Source organism: Fusarium keratoplasticum, chromosome 12, assembly GCF_025433545.1.
Source record: "Fusarium keratoplasticum isolate Fu6.1 chromosome 12, whole genome shotgun sequence".
NCBI classification, from domain to species: domain Eukaryota; kingdom Fungi; phylum Ascomycota; class Sordariomycetes; order Hypocreales; family Nectriaceae; genus Fusarium; species Fusarium keratoplasticum.
The window spans coordinates 2,398,733-2,414,924 of record NC_070540.1 but is presented as its reverse complement, the minus strand read 5'-3'; the positions used below and the strand labels follow the sequence as shown (position 1 = coordinate 2,414,924).

General features: G+C 50.8%; 6 protein-coding genes across 6 annotated transcripts; 2 read left to right on the top strand and 4 right to left on the bottom strand.

Moving 5' to 3' along the window:
* Nucleotides 1-264: 264 nt before the first annotated feature.
* NCS57_01441700 (uncharacterized protein) lies at nt 265-1,984 on the bottom strand (the record flags this gene model as incomplete). The annotated part of the gene is made up of 4 exons (XM_053064021.1): nt 1,723-1,984; nt 1,641-1,669; nt 1,379-1,588; nt 265-1,317 (listed from the first exon to the last, which is right to left on the bottom strand). Exons 1-4 carry the CDS (start codon nt 1,973-1,975, stop codon nt 265-267), a joined length of 1,545 nt encoding a protein of 514 aa, XP_052907354.1. The 5' UTR covers nt 1,976-1,984.
* A 390-nt stretch (nt 1,985-2,374) lies between these two features.
* On the bottom strand, nt 2,375-3,646 carry NCS57_01441600 (uncharacterized protein; the record flags this gene model as incomplete). Its single annotated transcript, XM_053064020.1, has 4 exons — nt 2,375-2,912; nt 2,979-3,226; nt 3,287-3,312; nt 3,364-3,646. 4 exons carry the CDS (start codon nt 3,644-3,646, stop codon nt 2,375-2,377), a joined length of 1,095 nt encoding a protein of 364 aa, XP_052907353.1.
* A 1,220-nt stretch (nt 3,647-4,866) lies between these two features.
* Nucleotides 4,867-6,631, top strand: NCS57_01441500 (uncharacterized protein; the record flags this gene model as incomplete). The annotated part of the gene is made up of 5 exons (XM_053064019.1): nt 4,867-5,101; nt 5,155-6,002; nt 6,074-6,184; nt 6,242-6,408; nt 6,463-6,631. 5 exons carry the CDS (start codon nt 4,867-4,869, stop codon nt 6,629-6,631), a joined length of 1,530 nt encoding a protein of 509 aa, XP_052907352.1.
* Nucleotides 6,632-6,744: 113 nt separating this feature from the next.
* On the bottom strand, nt 6,745-8,622 carry NCS57_01441400 (AA-permease domain-containing protein; the record flags this gene model as incomplete). The annotated part of the gene is made up of 5 exons (XM_053064018.1): nt 6,745-6,986; nt 7,041-7,694; nt 7,750-7,993; nt 8,042-8,192; nt 8,252-8,622. 5 exons carry the CDS (start codon nt 8,620-8,622, stop codon nt 6,745-6,747), a joined length of 1,662 nt encoding a protein of 553 aa, XP_052907351.1.
* A 977-nt stretch (nt 8,623-9,599) lies between these two features.
* On the top strand, nt 9,600-10,874 carry NCS57_01441300 (Aminotran-5 domain-containing protein; the record flags this gene model as incomplete). The annotated part of the gene is made up of 1 exon (XM_053064017.1): nt 9,600-10,874. The coding sequence occupies one exon, from the start codon at nt 9,600-9,602 to the stop codon at nt 10,872-10,874; it is 1,275 nt and encodes a 424-aa protein (XP_052907350.1).
* Nucleotides 10,875-11,114: 240 nt separating this feature from the next.
* NCS57_01441200 (Fungal-trans domain-containing protein) lies at nt 11,115-14,376 on the bottom strand (the record flags this gene model as incomplete). The annotated part of the gene is made up of 5 exons (XM_053064016.1): nt 11,115-11,439; nt 11,495-11,809; nt 11,857-12,073; nt 12,128-12,917; nt 13,801-14,376. 5 exons carry the CDS (start codon nt 14,374-14,376, stop codon nt 11,115-11,117), a joined length of 2,223 nt encoding a protein of 740 aa, XP_052907349.1.
* Nucleotides 14,377-16,192: the final 1,816 nt, after the last annotated feature.

Here is a 16,192-nt window from a genome sequence, read left to right as displayed (position 1 = left end):
CACTTGGCGCTCTTGGCAGAACAAAACGTATTCCAAATTCGGCATACCGCATCCCACATATGCAAGGGGTTCTGGTGGAGGTTGTGCCAAGAAACGTTGTATACCTGTGCTGCAGTATTAATTTGTCCAACAATTGGGTGTGGTACATGTCCATATCTCGTCATACCGCAGTAACACATTCGTGTGCCTCCTAATCTGATTCCTCCTGTCGTAGGTGTCACGGACAAATCTCCCCGACGACCCATCCAGATCTGCTCCCTTGCATCAGCTTGTACGGCGCCGGCAGCGAACCCGAAGATGTCTTCCGTAGTACAGTGCCTGAAAACAATCCCTCCACATCAACACGGAATCGTTTTCCTCTTCCAAGTACTCCATGTCTAACTGACGCAACAAGGTGGCGAACGAAATGTATAGCTCACTCCAGGCCAAGTTGATCCCGGTGCAACTCCTTTGCCCCCTGGAAAAAGCCACCAGGTACTTGTCGAGACTCGAGCTGCCCTTTTCCGATAAAGTATCCAACCAGCGCTGCGGCTCAAACTTGTGGGGGTCCTGGAACAGGCTGGACGATAGGTGGACAAAGATGTGAGACACTCCCACGCTTGTCCCGCCTGGGACGAAGTAACCATCCACTTGAGCCCCCTCTTCAGGCACGATGCGGGGCAGAGGGCTGACAACTCCGTGTGTAAGTCGAAGTGACTCCTTGATAGTCGCGGTAAGCAGTGGCAGCTTCTCTAGTGCCTCCAGACCGGGGACCGAATCGGACACGTTCGGCCAAGCTTGGGTGAGCTCGGCTTGGAGGCGGGGATACAGGTCCGGGTGGCGGAGGATGCCATGGATTCCGAGGACCATGGCGCTGGCCACTGTCTCACCTCCACCCACGATAAACGCCTGCAGCTCGCCAATCAGGCTTTCGGTGTCCAATTTGTTCTTATCAGAGCGACTGACGAGGTACGGTAACATGGTGACGGGCGAAACATCATCAAAGCTGCAAGGCTCCTCGATGGCTGTGTTGACGTGCTTCTCGACCATGGTCTCGTATTCGGTCAGGACCTCTTCTCCAGGCGTTAGGCTCGGGGGAAGCGAGTACATGAAACGTCGGAAGGTCGGGAAAGTCTTTATCGGGACAAAAAACCGCAGGTTCTCATCCATGGCAAGGATCAGTGGCGACTGGTAGCCGGGAGCGTCCAGTGTATTGGAAGATATGCCCAAGCAAATTTCCGTCATGACGTCTTGTGCCAAACAGCGAAATGCCAATGACAGATCAGAGAGACGGTCTTCTTCCCCATCTTCAGCCAGTCTGGCCACAAGAACTTGCATCTGCGTTGCTACTGGTCAGCGTTCTGGTTCGTGAAACAGGTGAACTCGGGGGGCTCCATACCTGTCTGTCTATTGCATCTTGCATCTTCAGAATGTTTCTGCGCGAGTAGAACGGCTGAACAATCTCTCGCCTCTGCTTTGCAGCTCTATGTGACGTCATACCAAAAGAAGAGTTTTCTTCCATGACAGCTGCGTACACCGTTTTGTCCTTGTCCCATCTGGAGTTCTGATTGTAGATGTCACAGTGGGCTTGAAAGGTTGAGAAGTGTAACTTTGTATCCTGTTAGGTGATCTCCTAAGTCTCTGCCAGTCACTCAACTTACGAGATTGGGGCCATATCTCACAACGGGTCCTTCTCAGGGTTAGCAAGTGAGAAATGAATTAGGGAGGAATACTCAAACTCACCATAATTCGCATGAAGGCTGCTAAGAATGTCTGTCAAAGACTCGCCCTTGACCGCTTCCTGGTACGAGAGCCACCACTGTGACCAGGCTGCCAATTTAGGCCCCGGAAACCTGGCCAAGGGGTGCAAGAAAAGGCTGAAAAGAAATGTGCCTAGGCAGTATACTACCAAGATGCTCGCAACGCTCACTGCCAGAGACTTGTAGTGCGCACATGCCCCTGCTGCGACAATGCTTAGGACGTGGTGAAATCCCATTTTCCCTAGCGTGAATGAAAAGAAATCGGCAAAGATGGTCCAGAATACTGCTCTGGGAGGGGCCTGCCTTTTTCTTCTAGGAGACTCTGTGCTCGAGAGCCCTGTGGTTCAACCGATTTCCTGTGTCGGACAAGTGCGCCTAACACAACCCCTTGATAACCTAGAATAGGGACCGGTCTCTAGAATCTCTCAAGTAGAGGTGGAACCCATGTACCGCCAGTTATTATCGGTTACACGGGGACAACCAGGGTTCGCGGGCGTAAGGACCCAGGATTACGTTTCACGGTAACGTGCTCGAGGACTGAGACATTACCATTCCTTCTAGTTCCACTGAACCTGACTACCTAACAATAAAAAAAGACACATCGGACGATCCAAGCTTGTGGCTCCAAGTATTATCTAGCGTGCATTCCCTGCTTCGAAGCCATCGGGCATGAGATCTTCTGAATCCTCAGCAGTATCAAACCACATTGCACCTTCTCCAAGTCTCTTCTCGTAGTAGTCCAAGTAACCCTTTTGGTGCGGTGGGTGGTGACGGTACGTGGTGGCACACCAGATTGCGAACCCTGTCGCGATGGCCTCCTGGCAGTCGAACCACCTGCGCATGTCCTCGGGGAGGCTTTCGGATGGGTTCTTAGCGAAGTAACCCTTCTTGAGAGTGAGGTACTCTTCCTCGCACTCGAAGCACTTTCGGCTCAGCCACTCCTTTGCGTCATTGACCGATAACCCTCCCAGGCGACCGAGGAGCGCGATCCCGTTGATGATGTTACGGCCCTCGCCATGACTCGCAGCAATACCCAACTCCTTCTCCCAAGTATAGTAGTCGTAGACGCAGCAAGAATGGATCCATAAGGGCCGGAATACAGCATCAACCGATTCCTTTTGCTCGGCCGTCAGGTTGAGGTTGGCCCCGAACTCTGCACAGGCGAAAACTGATCTGGATATCAACAAAGAATCCTTGTTAGCCAGTGTACTCTTTGTCTAAAAACGGGAGATAACTAACGGCCATGCAATATCATCTATGCGCTCCGCCAGGTAGTCATCCATTGTCTTGTAGTGCGGCATGCGAGGCGAAAGATTTGGTGTCTCAGTGAGTTCTTTCATGGCCTGGATGGTCTTGGGCCCGAGATTCTGATCCGCCATGCTGATCGTCTTTGCGATCTTAGGGAGCACATGTTTGAAGTTTGCCTGCCACTCTGGATTATTGAATTTGGGGTCTTTGGGAACCGGGAAGTCGATGGTTGCCCCCATCTAAAGGTACCGTTGTCTGTCAGATATCCAAGATTCCCAACGACAAAAGAGAAGACTTACCATCTCGGCCATTTCCTCTTCAAACGCTGAACGATGTTAGCTACTGCAGATTCATTGTTACCGGCCATAGTACCCACCTTCGTAGAAGCTGAGAACCTCGTTGAGGTACGCTAGAATGGGCAGTCTATCTGGTAGGCTCTCGGCATAGATAGTGGCCGCAAAGTTGGCAGCGCTGGCCAAGCTACCCTGGATGATGCCCACATTGTCCCTACCGAAAACATCGATTTGGGTCTGAATGCAAGCGTCATCGGCACGCTGGGCATGTTTACTGACTCGGGGAGAAATTGTTCTGAAAAAGTATTTAGGGTTACCCTCCCAGTACTTGCGGTCAAGAACAACAGAAGTGCTCTGGGAATTCATTGTGACACGAATTGGGTAGTAAAATCGAAGTGACAGTGGAAAAGATGTGGGGAATGGCCGATGTGATGCATCGCCTAGGACCAACTTGTTTGCGGTGTCGAGGGCCTTGTATCTATACCTCTCACTCGCAGTTCAGAGGGAGTGGCTGGACACTCTGCGTTTAGTCTATGGTTTCGCGACAAGCGATAGGTCTCGTTTCACCGGCGTGAGCTCCATTCCTGACTGCATTCACTGACTTTACCGCTCAATAAACTGCTGTGGCTATGGAACAAATTGCTGCTGGGCGAACTGTCTATCCCCGGGAGGGAACACCATTGGGGCCAGCTGCGCCTCATCCCAATCCGAGAGTAATACTGACTAGGCCCTTTCAGATTGGCCCGCAGGTGCCCTTCCTGAGGACACGAGGACTTCATGTCTTACGTCCAGTTTCTTGTTTGTCTTGTAACTGCCGTGTCACATAGTTAAGCGCCCTGGCGTCTCGTTGAAATTAGGAAGATCAGAGTGTGGTCCGATAAGAGTGATGTGGGGTACTTTACAAGACATCAAAGATCCGGGAAGTGAATTATATGCTTAAAGCTTGGCTTTGTCTCTGAATCCTTCGTTGAGATCACCAACAGGCAACGGCAGCGTCAAAGCCGAGTGGGGAAACAAGGGCTGTGTGGCTCAGGTTCGATCCGAGACAAACGGCACTGGGTGCAGATACGAAGTACCTTGGTACAACGGCGGATGAAAGCTCTTATCTCAGACATATGCTCTGAGCAGGTGAGTGGTGGAGCATGTTACAACATACAGCCACCCGATGCAGCCACCGTGTTGCCCACGAAAACATGGGCTGAGGTTATCATAGAGATCTTCGGGTGAGGAGTAAGCGCAATGGTTCCTGCTTGTGCGTCGATGTGCACTGAAAACGACGCGCGTACCGTTTATTGATCAACCATCAGAAGCTGTGTGAGGTCTCACTTTCCATGCAGGGAGGAGAAGTGTTCAAGCGCATCGGCATATTCCCATCCGGATGTTTCTCTTTCTTATCGTACACGCGCTCCGAGTCAAACTGATCAGATGCAAAGGGATCATGCGGGCGTCGGCTCCCAACAACTTGACTCCGTGTCTCCTTATTTGCGAAGCTAGTTTGACAAACAGCTTTTTTTGTCACTCTTGACCTTGCTGCTATCTAAGGCTTCACTCTATTCCATTTCATCGTCGTCAACTCAAGACCAACCATGACTGAGAACGTATTCTGGACAGAGAAGCCTGCTGTTGCCGCTGCTGGGGCGGCTGGATTGTTCTGGGTTTCTTACCTTGTGTGCAAAGTCATCTATAACCTTTTCTTCCATCCACTGAGCAAGTTCCCTGGTCCCAAGATTGCTGCCATTGGGACATACTACGAGTTCTATCACGATGTAATCAGGGATGGCACATACCTGTGGAGGATCGAAGAGATGCATCGCAAATACGGTAATGGACATCCTCTACCCCAGCATTTTGGTGCATCTAACGTGTTATTCAAGGACCAGTTGTCCGAATCAATGCCGACGAGCTACATATCCATGACCCAGACTTCTACTCAAAGGTCTACGCAGGGTCCAAGCGAGTCAACAAGTATGGACCCGCGGTCGCCGCCTTCACAGTACCCAGGGCAACCTTGGCCACGATCGACCACGATGTTCACCGCCTGCGGCGCAGTATCCTCAACCCCTACTTCTCCAAGCGTGCCGTAACAATGCTCGAGCCGCTCATCAATGATAAGGTTGATCGGCTTTGCCGTCGTCTTGAGGAGTGGATCGGTCAGGGGACAGCAGTAGACCTGGACGCAGCCATGGCAGCCTTGACGGCTGATATTGTGAGCATCTACTTTTATGGCAAAGACTTTGACTACCTCGGTGGAAAGGACTTCAAGTTTGTTGTCAGAGATGCAATTCTTGGTCTCATCGGATTTTACCATTTCTCTCGCTTTGTTCCCGCGGTGGCCAACTTCATCAACAGCCTGCCAATCCCCATTGTCCGCATGATTCAACCAGGAGCTGCGGCTCTCCTGGAGTCGCAACAAGAAATCAAGGCCGAGATCCAACAGTCACTCAATGAAAAAGACAATCTCAAGTCAAAGTCAGTCATCGTTGGGGCCCTGGGGGACCCCGACATCCCGGCTGAAGAAAAAACGTTGGACCGCTTGGTCGATGAGGGAGTGACTGTGATTTTTGCAGGCACAGAGACGACCGCTAGGTCCATTAGCGTGGCAATGTTCCACTTGCTACGTGACAAGTCTCTTTTACAGAAGCTTCGGGATGAGTTGAGCACTGTGGATAAGGGGCCCGATGGTCAGTGGGCGTACAACCAGCTCGAGACTCTACCGTACCTTGTAAGGCCCCACCTCATGGAACGCGACTGTTATCAGATGGTGATGCTGACGGTTGGTGCAATTCATCTCAGACTGGGTGTGTTCAAGAAGGTTTGCGACTTGCCCATGGACCTGTCGTCAGGCTTCCAAGAGTCTCTCCAAATGAAGCCCTACAATATGGCGATTGGCTTATCCCGGCCGGTGTGAGTAGGCGTGTCAAGATTCAGTTACAGTACCCATCGCTAACATGGGAGCATCAGACTCCAGTTAGCGAGTCTACTCTTCTCGTCCACCTTGATCCCTCAATCTTCCCGAGCCCCAATACATTTGACCCTGACCGCTGGGTGAGAGCTGCTAGAGAGGGTGTACACCTCAGCAAATACATATGCAGCTTCACCAAGGGGACGAGGCAGTGTCTTGGCATCAAGTAAGCTAACCACCACAGCTCTTGCATTCGAGATTGTTAACCAATCCTACATAGCCTAGCCTACGCCGAGCTGTACATAGCCATCGCAAAAATTGCGACGTCATTCGAAATGGAACTCTACAACACGAGCCTCGAAGACGTCCAAATCCATCATATTCGTCTAACAGGGTACCCGAAGAGAGGCACGGGTGAGATCAAGGCAACTGTTACGTCAAAGGCCTAAAGGGATCGGGTCTTGTGATGAATTGTACAATGGTAATGCAACTATAAACCTCGTACAAACTGCCTTGATACAATATTGAAAGCTATATCGGATGGGCGAGTCTCACCCCCGCTTCAATACTTTCTAGACTTTGTGAGACGACCGAGAGTCCAGCGGAATGCCTTGGTAAGAGTTGAAGGGTATTCCTGTCCATCAAACTCAAGCCTCCCTGTGGAAAGATCCATCTCCTTGAGTCCGACCCTTCCAGTACCGTGCCACAGCTTCCACCAAAAAATGTTGAGTATGTAGAGGATGATGCCGATGTATGAGGTCATGAACCTGGAAACGTCAAATTTGGGGATGAAAGCAGCGTATCCTTTGTGAATTCCATTAGCATCGGATGTAGTTTCTAGCGATAGATTCTGCTTACCGTTGAAGAAGATGACAAAGGCAACGACCACAAGGCTAACATATGAACCGTAGGGCTGCAGAAACCCACGGTAAGGCATCACACTTCTTGGAATTCCCTGTGACTTCATTCCTTGCGAAAAGAAGACGTAACTCACGAGAATGCTGACCCAGTTGAGCGTGCCAAACACGGTCACCAGACTCACCAGGTAGCTAAAGACGGTTGCCGAGTTCTTTGAGACGTTCATGTATGCCAGACTGGTAAAGATAGCCACAAGAAGAACACCGGCTAGAGGCACACCCTTTCCAGTAGTTCTTTTGAAGATGGCAGGAGCCTGGTTATCGTGCGCAAGACCAAACAGAGTCCTTGATCCGATATAGATGTCAGCGTTGGCGGCACTGATCACAAACATGAGAAGGCCGCCGTTGGCGACGTCTGGAAGAACAGGAATGTTGGCAAGCTGGCTGGCAATCACAAAGGGACTAGCTCCCGCGCCGGTCTTCTGCTTTGTACCACCGATTAGCCTGTCGTTGGTATAAGGGACAGCCATACCCAGGGCAAGGGCCCCCAGGATGTAGAAGAAGATGATTCGCCACATGGTTTGTCTGACTGCCTTACGGATCGTCTTTCGAGGGTTGGGTGCCTCTCCAAAGGCGATTCCGACGACTTCAGTACCTATCCCTGTGTCAACGCAACGGCTTTGGAAGTCCATGGGCAACAACAGACGAACCTGTGTAAGCGAAGCAAGCCTGGACCATACACGCCCAGAAACCAAGCAACTTTCCAGTGGGGCCATCAACGAGATAGGTACCAAATGCGCCGGGGTCAGACCAGAACTTGAAGCCAATGCGTTCGCCCGACGGCTGTCCTCCAAGTGATATGATGAGACAGACTAGGATGAGCATGATCATGATGAGCAATTTGATAAGAGACATCCAGAATTCGGCCTCTCCGAAGAAGGATACATGAAGAAGCTAGCGTTCACGTTAGTTGCGAATCGAAGGCATGGGGTCGAGACTAACGTTGACGAGGACAATAGCAACGGTGAAGGAGGCGACAAAGATGCCAACGTTCAGATCTGGCCGCCAATATTGGATGATGATTCCGGCTGCCGTGAGGTTGTTCGGAAGGACTATGGCATATTTAAGGAAATAATTCCAGCCGGTAGCGAACCTGTAGTTGAGTTATTAGAATGAACAGGGCAGAAGTAGGGGTTCTCTCTGCCAACGTACCCAAGTGCAGGATCGACAAACCGAGTAGCATATCCGGAGAAGCCTTTATCCATGGGAAACATTGTCGACATCTCAGCAACTGCCGTCATGACAAAGAAGATGCAGGCCCCGATAATCATGTAGGCTATGAGAAGGCTGCCTGGCCCACCGCGAACAAGGGCAACTCCAGTCCCGATGACAAGACCAGTACCCAGGGCACCGCCAATGGCAATCATGGACACATGGCGCTCCTTAAAGTCGCGACGCAGATGGGTGTGGTCGTACTCGACCGTCTGGCCTTCGGCGGTGCAGGTGTTATCCATCTTGGGGCCCTCGAGATCTGCCTTGTTGCAGTCATGCTCGGGGTTGGACGAGTCTTGAATACTCGCCATGCTGGCAAAACTGATTGTGGGATAAATGACTTGGAAGGTGATGGAGATAGACAGTAATGGTGAATAGTCAAACGTGAAGAGACCGACCCGACTTTATATCTCCTACTACGTGGTAGACCAAAAGAACCATGTCAGTCGAACAAGTCCCTTATCAGCCAAGTGGACCACTAGTTCGTGTATCTACGGGAAAAGATTTGGAACCGACGTAATCAATTATGGGGTTCCCCAGCCTTCAACCCCGGATTCTCGAGTCACGTACCCACCACCTTATCTAGCTCAGGAAGAGCGTTTCTACCATCAAACAAGGTCCGGAACAGCCTGGGAGCTCCTGTGAGATCCGTTCAGGTATGCTGAAAGACAAGGCATGCTATCGCCGAAGTTGGCTAGTCCGTAGATGAGGGATGGCCGACAGGGGGCGAGTATCCACTCATGGAGGGTAAACTCCACGCGCTAGGGGGGACCTCGGACCAGCGGTTCTGGCCAATCTCGCTCAACTACTGACTCGTGATCCAACGGAGACGAGCCTCCAATGCGGGGAGCATGCGTGACATTGTTATCGTCGGCAAATTCCAGTGAGGGGCATGATACGATAGATCAAGTCGGAGTCGTGATCTTTCTGCCCGGCATCGGATGGAATAGTCGAAGTTATGGAGACCTCTGTTTGTCTTGAGAAGATACCCACTAACGGACCTTGAACTCCATCCAAACCAGCCAATCGATGAAGACATTGCCAACATTTATGGCAATCATGGCAGCACCTGAGGAGTTGATGTGCTCAGACACGCAGTTGCTCATCCGCTCGGGGAAACTATGGGGCTTGCAGATCCAGTGTTGACATGAGGGGAACAACATCGAGGTTGTGAATCTATAAAGGGTTGGTTGTTGCTCAAGATGCAGGGGACAACTCACTCTAGACTCTCATCATCAAACACTCATTATACATCCTCTTCTTATCCGTTTGATCCATCCCAGTCACCATGGCACCCTCTCGAGTTGAAGCTGTCGTTGACTCGTCAACGCCCATCGCTTTTCCCAAAGAAACGCAGCCTGATGCCAAATGGTCTGCTTATCGCCGTCTTGTCCCGCTGGTGGATGCAGACGGCTACACTTATCTCAACGCCTCTTTTTCCCCTCCGTCAAACCTCATCGTTCACGATGCCCTCACCCGTTACGCCAACGATGCTCTCCATTCTCCAGCTCCCAAGCCAGAATGGCAGAAGACGGCAATCGATACGCGACAGTTGATTGCAACGTACATCAACGCCCCCTCTCCCGAGTCTGTGGCATTGACTCGTGATACAACCGAGGGTCTCAACTGTTTCATTCGGGGCATGAAGTTTGCCCCGGGCGACAATGTCGTCATCCTTGATTCGGAACATCCAAACCATGCCTATGGCTGGATGGCCATGAGAGCTTCTGGCCTGGAGGTCCGCCAAGTTCCCACGATTCCCATTGCTGAAAAGACAGGCATCGTCTCTGCTGCAAACGCAGACACGTTTGCCCCTTACGTCGACGACCGCACTCGTGCCATTGGTATCAGCTCGATCATGTTTCATAGCGGCCAACGAAACGACATCGCTGGCATCTGTTCTAGGTACCGACCTAAAGGTATCCACGTGCTTGTGGATATGACCCAGCAAGTCGGCTTCGCGGCTGTTGATGTCCAGGCCTTGGGTCTATCCGCTGCTGCTTTTGGTCTTCACAAGGGCTTGAACTGCCCGACTGGCCTTGCAGCATTGTACGTCGACCCAAAGGTCATTGCAGAGACCGATCCCCATCCTCCAATTGTCGGCTACGGCGCTGTCCTCAACACGCAGGCAGATCTCCTTGTGCCATCGGATGATATCATCTACCATCCCAACGCTCGTCGCTATGAACATCTCAATGTCAGTCTTGTTGCCACCACAGCTGCCAACGCGTTCCTCAAGTTCTATCTCAATGAGATGGGCCCAGGAAATGTTGAAGAACACCTATTCAGCCTCGGAGACGCCCTGAGAAGGGAATGCCGAGACCTAGGCATTAGCATTGTTGGACCAACTTCACGAAAGGAACATGCTCCCCATCTATATATCCTAGATGTGCATGACCCTCGTTGGGCAGAGCACCTTCGCGCGAACCAAATTCTCGTCACGCCTTACAGGCTAGGCATAAGAGTATCCTTTGGCTTCTATAACAATGTCGAAGACGTTAAAAAGCTTGCTGTCGCGCTCAAATCAGGTTTGGAGTCGGGGCTTCCCGTTGGAAAAGTGTAGACGGAAGATGCATCTGTGTCTTAGGTAGAGCGGAGAATCCAAGATGCCATTCAGTCTTCATTTGTTATTGATTTTCCCATTTCGAATAGATATGGTCCATATGGAGGTCGTATCATATATAGTAGTAAAGAAAATACTTTAAACACAAGCCGACATGAACTCTGATGCTGGATAGCACACCCATCTCTACCTAACCTCGCCGTAGCCGGCGATAATATACCGACCATCAAGTCCAAGAGCTCAGAACAACTCGTACAAATGTGCCCTAGCCTGTACCGCGAGACCCCATGCCACACAGCACTCATCTAACGATTGTACAAGATAGGTTGCTTCATGGGGCGTCATGTCTAGCGCCCTCATTGCGCGGTGAGCTTGAACAATACCGTATATAAAGATGAGTGGAGCATGCTCGAGGCCATGCTGTGCCCGATACTGCCTGATGAGGCATACAACATCCTGTGCGGCAGAGGTGCAGACTGTACGCGAGACACTCTGGGACTGGGCAGATGCATCAGTACTGACCCGGTCGAGGTGGAGCACAATTCTTGTGCTGTTGAACAGGATGCTGTGTTCCAATCAGTTTTGGCATTCGGATTGAGGGTACCATGTAATGAACGTACTATAAAGCTGCAACACTTGGCAAAAGCGAAGTTATTGGGGGCTCCCATCTGTTCCACTTGATGCAGTCCGGCAGCGACTCCTGCCAACGGCAAAGTTCCAGATCTAGGTCGTCGGTAAGAGTAAGACCGGCTATGCCATTGGCGGCAGACTTTCGGGAAAATAGGGTACAGAGTATCTTTTCGATTGATTTGGAAAGCAAGATGTGCTCACGGAAGCTTGTGATCAATCGCTCACGGCTACCAAAAGAGCCTGGCTCGAGCATCTGGGAGATATCAACACCAGCAGGTAGCCACGGCGCCATGTCTGGGAAGTCCCTGCTGCCGTAAGTATCCTACAAGACTTTGAACAGTATCAGACTTACGGCAAGCTCTCAGTGTGTTCGACTTCGCCGGCCTCATCGTATAGCTGCACCGGTCGGCCCAAAATGAGACTGATTATCTTGTCGGATGTGTAGCATCCCCAGTATATCCTGCGGCGAATCTCGACATCTTCAGAGGTGGCCAGAGAGGCGTCACTGGCAATCCATTGCTGAGGGTCTTTCTGAAAGCCAAGGTCCTGTGCCATGCGGAACGCGATTCCTGGTAAGAGGTCAACACTAGCTGAAGTATTGGATATGTTCAATGGCAATGTACCTGAGAGCTCCCAGCCCTTGGAAAGTTCGCCTTTCCCAATCTGGTAGAAGGCAAGGCATAGGAAGACTTGAACAGCAGTGATGGAAGGATGCGTCAGGCCCGAGACAATGATGATGCTCTCGGCTGCTGCATAAAACTGCTCGCTCATCTGTGATTGCGCGCGGTCTGGCAACATCACAGCTCCCAAAGCACAAATAGCCATCAATAGTGGGAGAGACCAATACTTTGACTTGGTTCGCTGCCCAAAATGATCCCTTAGAAAGGCTTCACGATATATGAACATGAAGTGTGGATATTGCCAGCGGAAGAATTGGTGAAGGGCAGTCATGATGACTTCGTCTTCGAGGCCAATGCCAAAGTGCTGAGCGACATGGTCAAACTGGCCGCCAGGTGATGTCATGTCACTAGACGACAAGGGAGGCCCTCCAGTGCGGATGCGATAGATACTGGTGGGACCATGGTAAATGAGGAGGCCCTGAGGGCCGGCCTGAAGTCCAAATGGTTGAACTGATTTCGTTGCGGTCGCGCTTGAGGCCTCGGGTTTTTGGGCCTCAGTAGAATGTGCATCGAGCCATTGGTCAAACGAGACATTCTCCAGCAGTCTCTCCCTCTCATCTGCCGAGGCTTGCTTTATACGCATCAGCAGGCTCTCGAGGGAGGCAATGCGGTTTTCCAAGCTGCTGACGTACTGGCGGGAGGCTGGTTTACGTTTGCGATCATCATCACGATATTCGCATACTTGATGTGCCTGCAGACATTTATCACATGGTTCCGTGCGCGAGCAGCGAAGCTAGAGGCTGGTCAGTCTCTTGAGAACTTGGGGTGGCGGGCTGATGATCTTGCCTTGCGGAACTGGCATCTCTTGCAGCTTGGTATCACTTAGCTTGGGCGTCGTGTCAGGATGAGGTAATCTTACGATATACGTTTGCCTTGTCCGAACTCCATCACTTGGCACGAATGATAGTGTTCTTTGGTCGAGGAGAAATTGGTGTAGAAGCTTAGAACCACTGAAGAAAAGTAATCAGGATCTCTTTAGTCACGTGGGAGAAGCACGTGCAGGACTAAGCTCGAAGCAGCTTTCTTATCAGCGACAGTTAAAATACTGTCGTTATAGATCTTTGGTGTAATAAGGGAGCGAGTCTTGAAATACAACGCTTAATTTTCTTTTCACGAGAATAGAATATGGCAACTGTTTAAATGCAGAAAACCTTGGCGTTATAGCTACCTACTTCCAGAAGTCTCCCCCCCCTTCTTTAACAATCAAACACACCCGCACACACACACACACAGCTTGTATTCGAGAGTATGTCGTCTTATAAATGACTCTTGAGGGTTGTTAAACGGGTTCAGGGATTCTCACTCACTAGGCAACAACCGAAATAATCAGGGCAACCAATCATTCTCAATAACGGGGACCATCGCAAAGAAGCAGCTTCAAGGAGTCTACTTTCCTTCGCTGAGGTCCAATGAAGGCGATGGTGGCTTTGAGACTCTCTTAAGCCTCTAGCCGTTTTCTATGTACAAAAAAGTCCCCCTGCACCATTCAGGGCCTATTTCCCTTACTATCCAAGCCAACTGCCATCCTGTCTTCTTTCTCACCAGTTACATGCGACCTCATAGACAGGGCGATGAATCGACCGCTCCTTAATGATACCGCAGTCTCCCAAAGAAACCTGGACCATTTGGTAGCACGTCTTATGTCCGTTATCCTTCCAGATACGGTGGGCCCGGTGCCTGCCAGGGTCGACACAGATGGATTGTGCGCGATTACAGGCGGTGAAGTCATAACATCCGCCACCGGTACCACCAGTTCTGTGTATGTAGCACTTGCCACAGTCGTTAACACGGATTTGAAAGTCCTGCCAGACAATGACGTTGGGAGGGGCGCCTCCAGGAGACACCGTCTCCTGCTGGCTCCAGGTGTACATCATGTCGAAAGCCTTATCGTAGTCGGGGCATGTGCCCTGGTTACAGGGGCCGGACATGATGGTCACTTCATCGGTAGTAGAGATTCTGTCATCAGCTGTGTCCAATCCGTGTTGTTTCTTGATCTCGTTGACCCAAGTCCTGTTGTTGCTGATGTCGATGGCACCTTCAGGGAGGGCAGGAGGGGTCCAAATATCGGCTTCATCGGGAATGTAAGTCACCGTAGGAATGGCGGCGGTAGAAGTAGAGGAGGTGGCAGCGAGGGGAGAGGCCTGAACGGAGGCAGCCATGGCCAGAAGAACAGTACTCTTAATGGAGACCATGATAAAGGCTTGACGAGCGGAGGAGTGGGCAATGATGAAGTATGAGAGATGTGCAAGGTAAGGCTGGTCAGTTGAACTTGAGGGCTGATGACTCTTGTTGGCCTTAGAATATGAAGAAATAGAGGCAGGTGGCAAGAGGTTTTATATCTCTAGCAGGAACAGACAATTGACATGTGGAACAAGTCTTCCACGTCGCACAAAAGAGTTCTTCTCGCGGGCGATAGTCAACAGTATCCTAGTAGTAGGATTTCGATGCTACCTACCCGGCGTGATTACGGAGGCTGTAGGCGAACTTGTAGGCGAACTTTTACGCATGCTCTCGCTTTCCAAAACAGGGGCTTTGTGATTTCTAGCTGGCCCACAGTGACTGAAGAGCAAAGAGGCTTAGATGCGGTGTGAGATTTCATGCTCCATTCATCAACTATGCGACGATAACGTGTGACATCAGTTGCTCTATTTCTCGGTCACCTACAGAGTAGGCCCCAGCCAAACAGGCCACTCTCGATCTTCTGGCTCAGTTAACCCATCGAGGGCCGGGCTTCGACTATAATAAAGAACACAATTTCAACACATCATAGCATCATATCCCAATGCCAACACAGTGCAGGCCACTCTCAAGTGGGCAGCCCCCCTAAATGCCTCGCCTCCACTCTACTTACTCTCTTGAACTCAGCCTCCAGCATTTGGAAGCTCGTTAACGTCGGAGGATTAGCGCTAAGCCGCATAGATATCGTATAGACAAGGCACATATGGTTGACCTCCTCCTTCCGGACTGAATCATGTTTTCCATGTAAGTCAGCGGCACGGAAATGTGACATTTAAGGCAAGAAATGCAGACCAGGTCTGTGTGAGAGCATTTAGCCGCATGGCTGGGGCTTGGCAAAGGATCATGCAGGGATGAAGCTGTGTCTGGTTGGTCAATGGCCTGCCTGCTGAGCTCCGTGTCCGTTTTCGCCCTCGGCTGGACCCGTCTACCCGTCAGCAGCAGCCCTGTATCGTTCGTCCTGCAGGACACAACAAAGTTCACTTTGTTATTCACGTGGAAGGATTCAATCGTAGTATTTTCTCCGCACCTATCAGGTGATGGAGACAATGGGGCTCTCACCGGCCAAAAGTACCACTTCATCTATCTAGTAATGGAAATGTGACCATGCTACGCCGCACTGGCAACTCCTCTTCGCGGTGAAATGACTGACTCCCACACTATCTCGCTACCCAGTCAGCAAAAGCACCAAAAATGAGTTGCCCCAATATTGCCTTTTGCAAACGTTGGGGAAAATCTCTCTTGGTAACACTCTCCTTGTTCTCAAACGTTAGGTCCGACAGTACAGTCAACTGCTTTGTTTCCCCCTTGAATCAAAAGCAACTATTGGCTAGATAGTGAATTCAATATTTAACGGTGCCCGCTTCGCCAAGAGGGCGGGCTACAATGATTTTTAACCTTGTACATGTAACGACTTCGTGAGTGGTAAATGACGTACCATGAGAACCGTCGGACATCAAATTCCCAGACTGCTCCCACCCCATTCTCTGTGTTTTTTTGTCCAGGCAGGTTCGACTGGATCTACGCTGATTAGAAATATTGTCGTCTAGGGTGGCGCACAAGTACATTTGCAATTCTTCTCGGTTGGTAACCGAATTGTGTTGGATGGCTCCGTGATGATCTAGCTCTCGCTTGCTAGGTCTCGACAGCATATATTCTTGTCTTGTCTGTGTTTTCAAGAAGCCTCCGTAGGTAGCGAACCAACCCGTCCCTATAGCTCAAGTCAATCTTCAGGCAACTTCCTTTGCTGGTCAGCACGGTGATCTCGCCCGT